The sequence below is a fragment of the Frankliniella occidentalis genome, unplaced genomic scaffold, assembly GCF_000697945.3.
Source record: "Frankliniella occidentalis isolate FOCC.00 unplaced genomic scaffold, Focc_3.1 Scaffold4201, whole genome shotgun sequence".
Classification (NCBI taxonomy): Eukaryota; Metazoa; Arthropoda; class Insecta; order Thysanoptera; family Thripidae; genus Frankliniella; species Frankliniella occidentalis.
The window spans coordinates 1-2,197 of NW_026271249.1; the positions used below are offsets into that span (position 1 = coordinate 1).

Sequence of the window (2,197 nt, forward strand, 5' to 3'; positions counted from 1 at the left end):
TTCAGACTGCTGATGGTGCGTCCTGTGCCAAGAATTCAAACGAAAATTAAAAACCTTTTAGTTACTACGTAATCTGGCTTAAAAGCTACTTGTTCCAGTGAATTTCATTCCCTAGTCGCGCTAAATGAACACGTTACGCGCCATCAATGTTTCGCCGTTCCACTCAGCGAATTGATTCCTACACCCCTTCTAGGAGGACGCACTTCATCGACCTGTCGACTGTTACCTTTGCGGAACTTGACAAGCAGCTCCCAAATGCCTCGACGTGAAAAGGGGTCGACGCCGGCCGTCGGCTCGTCCAGGAAGACGACCTTGGAGCCGCCCACGAAGGCCATGCCCACGGACAGCTTACGCTTCATACCCCCAGACAGCGTGTTGGCGAAGGCCTTCCTCTTCTCCTCCAGGTCCATCTCGCTCAGCATCATGTCGATATCGCCCTTGAGCTCCTTCTCCGACATCTCCTTGATGCGGCCGAAGAAGAGCAGGTGCTCCTCCACCGTCAGACTGCAGAGGACACGGACAGTTAGGGGTCAGGGTGTCCAACATGGACATATTCGGGCGTTATCTGCTGGGATAGCTCACCCGTTAAAGAGCACGTTGTGCTGCGGGCATACGCCCATGTTGGCGCGAATGGCGTCCATGTCCTTGCGGATGTCCAGGCCGTAAAGCCTGGCCGTGCCGGACGATGGCGTGCACGTCCCCGTCAACATGGAGCTACGTAACAATTAGATTCGTCATTCGTTGTCGGCACACAGCGAAGGTCTCCACCACACTTGGCACTTACATGGTTGTGGTCTTGCCCGCTCCGTTGTGTCCAAGGAAACAGCTGATCTGGTTCTCATAAAAGTTCAAGCTGAGACCTTTGACGGCATCCTTCTTTCCAAAGACTTTGCCCAACGAGTCGATGGACACGCCAACGACTGCGTTCTCAGGCTCCGGCTCTAGGAAATTGCTGTTAGCTGGTGAGGCATACCAAACAAGTCACAAAATGAAATAAACATATAAAATTTAGAAAAGTAATCCGCAAACCACGGTAAAAACGGTGTCTGTTTTTTTTAATGAAAGGGGGAAAAGTTTGAGGAAACCTCTTCACCTCTCGCCTCAGATTTTGTTGGAATCTTCTCAGAAAATGAGGAAAAACTTCTTGGAAATCTAAAGAGTTTTCATCAAACCAAGAGAATCCCTTCTCTTTTTCCTAAAAAAAAAAGCCATTGTTTTTACCGTTCTTGTCAATTATGCCAAGATATGACGTCCAAAAGTATTCCTCCTTTATTTTCGTCGGCGCTCACCTAGATTCCCGTGCGGAGCAGGAAGTGTACTTGCGTCCTTCGGAGACGGAGTGCGTAACCAGTAGGACTTTTGGAGGAAGAAATAGAAATGCTTGGGCACTCCGAACTCCCCGGGGAACACGTTCTCGATGTACCACGCGAGCACGGCGTACAGCACCGCGTCCAACCAGAGCATGCCGATGGCGCCCGTTACTGTGTAGGACTCGCCCGGGCCTGCAGGGTCGTTGATGTTGGCCCACTGCAGGCCCACCCCGCTGTCCTCAGAGTTGGCCAGCACGAGGCAGGCTTCGGCTAGGGCCACGTTACAGAACAGGCTCTGCAAGTACAAGGGTCAGGTCAGGGTAGCAGGCCATTGAAAGTAGTTCGGCCGATTTCGCACACGAGTAACAGCAGGGGCAAGTATGACTCACGGTCGCGATGCCGGTGAAGACTGGGAGGAGGTAGATGCTGACGGCGGCCAGGCCAGCTAAGGTTGCTCTCGAGAAGAAGGTGGACACCAACATGGCGAAGGACATCATGGCGATGACGAACGACACGAGGAGCAGTAGGATGATGGTCACGTCTGACCGCTCGGCCAGCCCACCGAACTTGAGACGGAGGCTCAGCACGATGCAGGTGATGATGGAGCTGCACAGGCCCTCGAGCATCCAGCCCGACCACTGCACGCCGCGGCTCACGCCCATCACAGCCAGCAACTCCTTGACGCGCTCCTGCTTCTCCAGTACGACGCTTGCCACTGTCTGGGAGAAGGTGTACACCCAGGACAACACTATCACGAGCGGCAGGAGCAGCTTAGAGCCCAACCTACAGGAGAAACAATGTGTTGGCTTACCTAGGGGTTGTTTTTCATACTCCGTGATTTTTGAGGGAGGGAGGGGAATCTTTAAAGAACCATCTTAATTTATTTA

At 52.8% G+C, this 2,197-nt stretch overlaps 1 protein-coding gene across 1 annotated transcript in view; it reads right to left on the reverse strand.

The window, feature by feature from the left end:
• Positions 1 to 226: 226 nt before the first annotated feature.
• The window catches only part of LOC127752121 (phospholipid-transporting ATPase ABCA1-like), a gene marked incomplete at its 3' end in the record, with an annotated part of 2,794 nt that continues 823 nt past the window's right edge, over positions 227 to 2,197 (reverse strand). Inside the window, exons 2-6 of the mRNA XM_052276739.1 lie at positions 1,700 to 2,093; positions 1,290 to 1,605; positions 785 to 959; positions 583 to 714; positions 227 to 504 (exon numbers count right to left, since the gene is read on the reverse strand). Coding sequence (XP_052132699.1) covers positions 227 to 504; positions 583 to 714; positions 785 to 959; positions 1,290 to 1,605; positions 1,700 to 2,093 — 1,295 coding nt within the window. The remainder of the gene's footprint in view (positions 505 to 582; positions 715 to 784; positions 960 to 1,289; positions 1,606 to 1,699; positions 2,094 to 2,197) is intronic.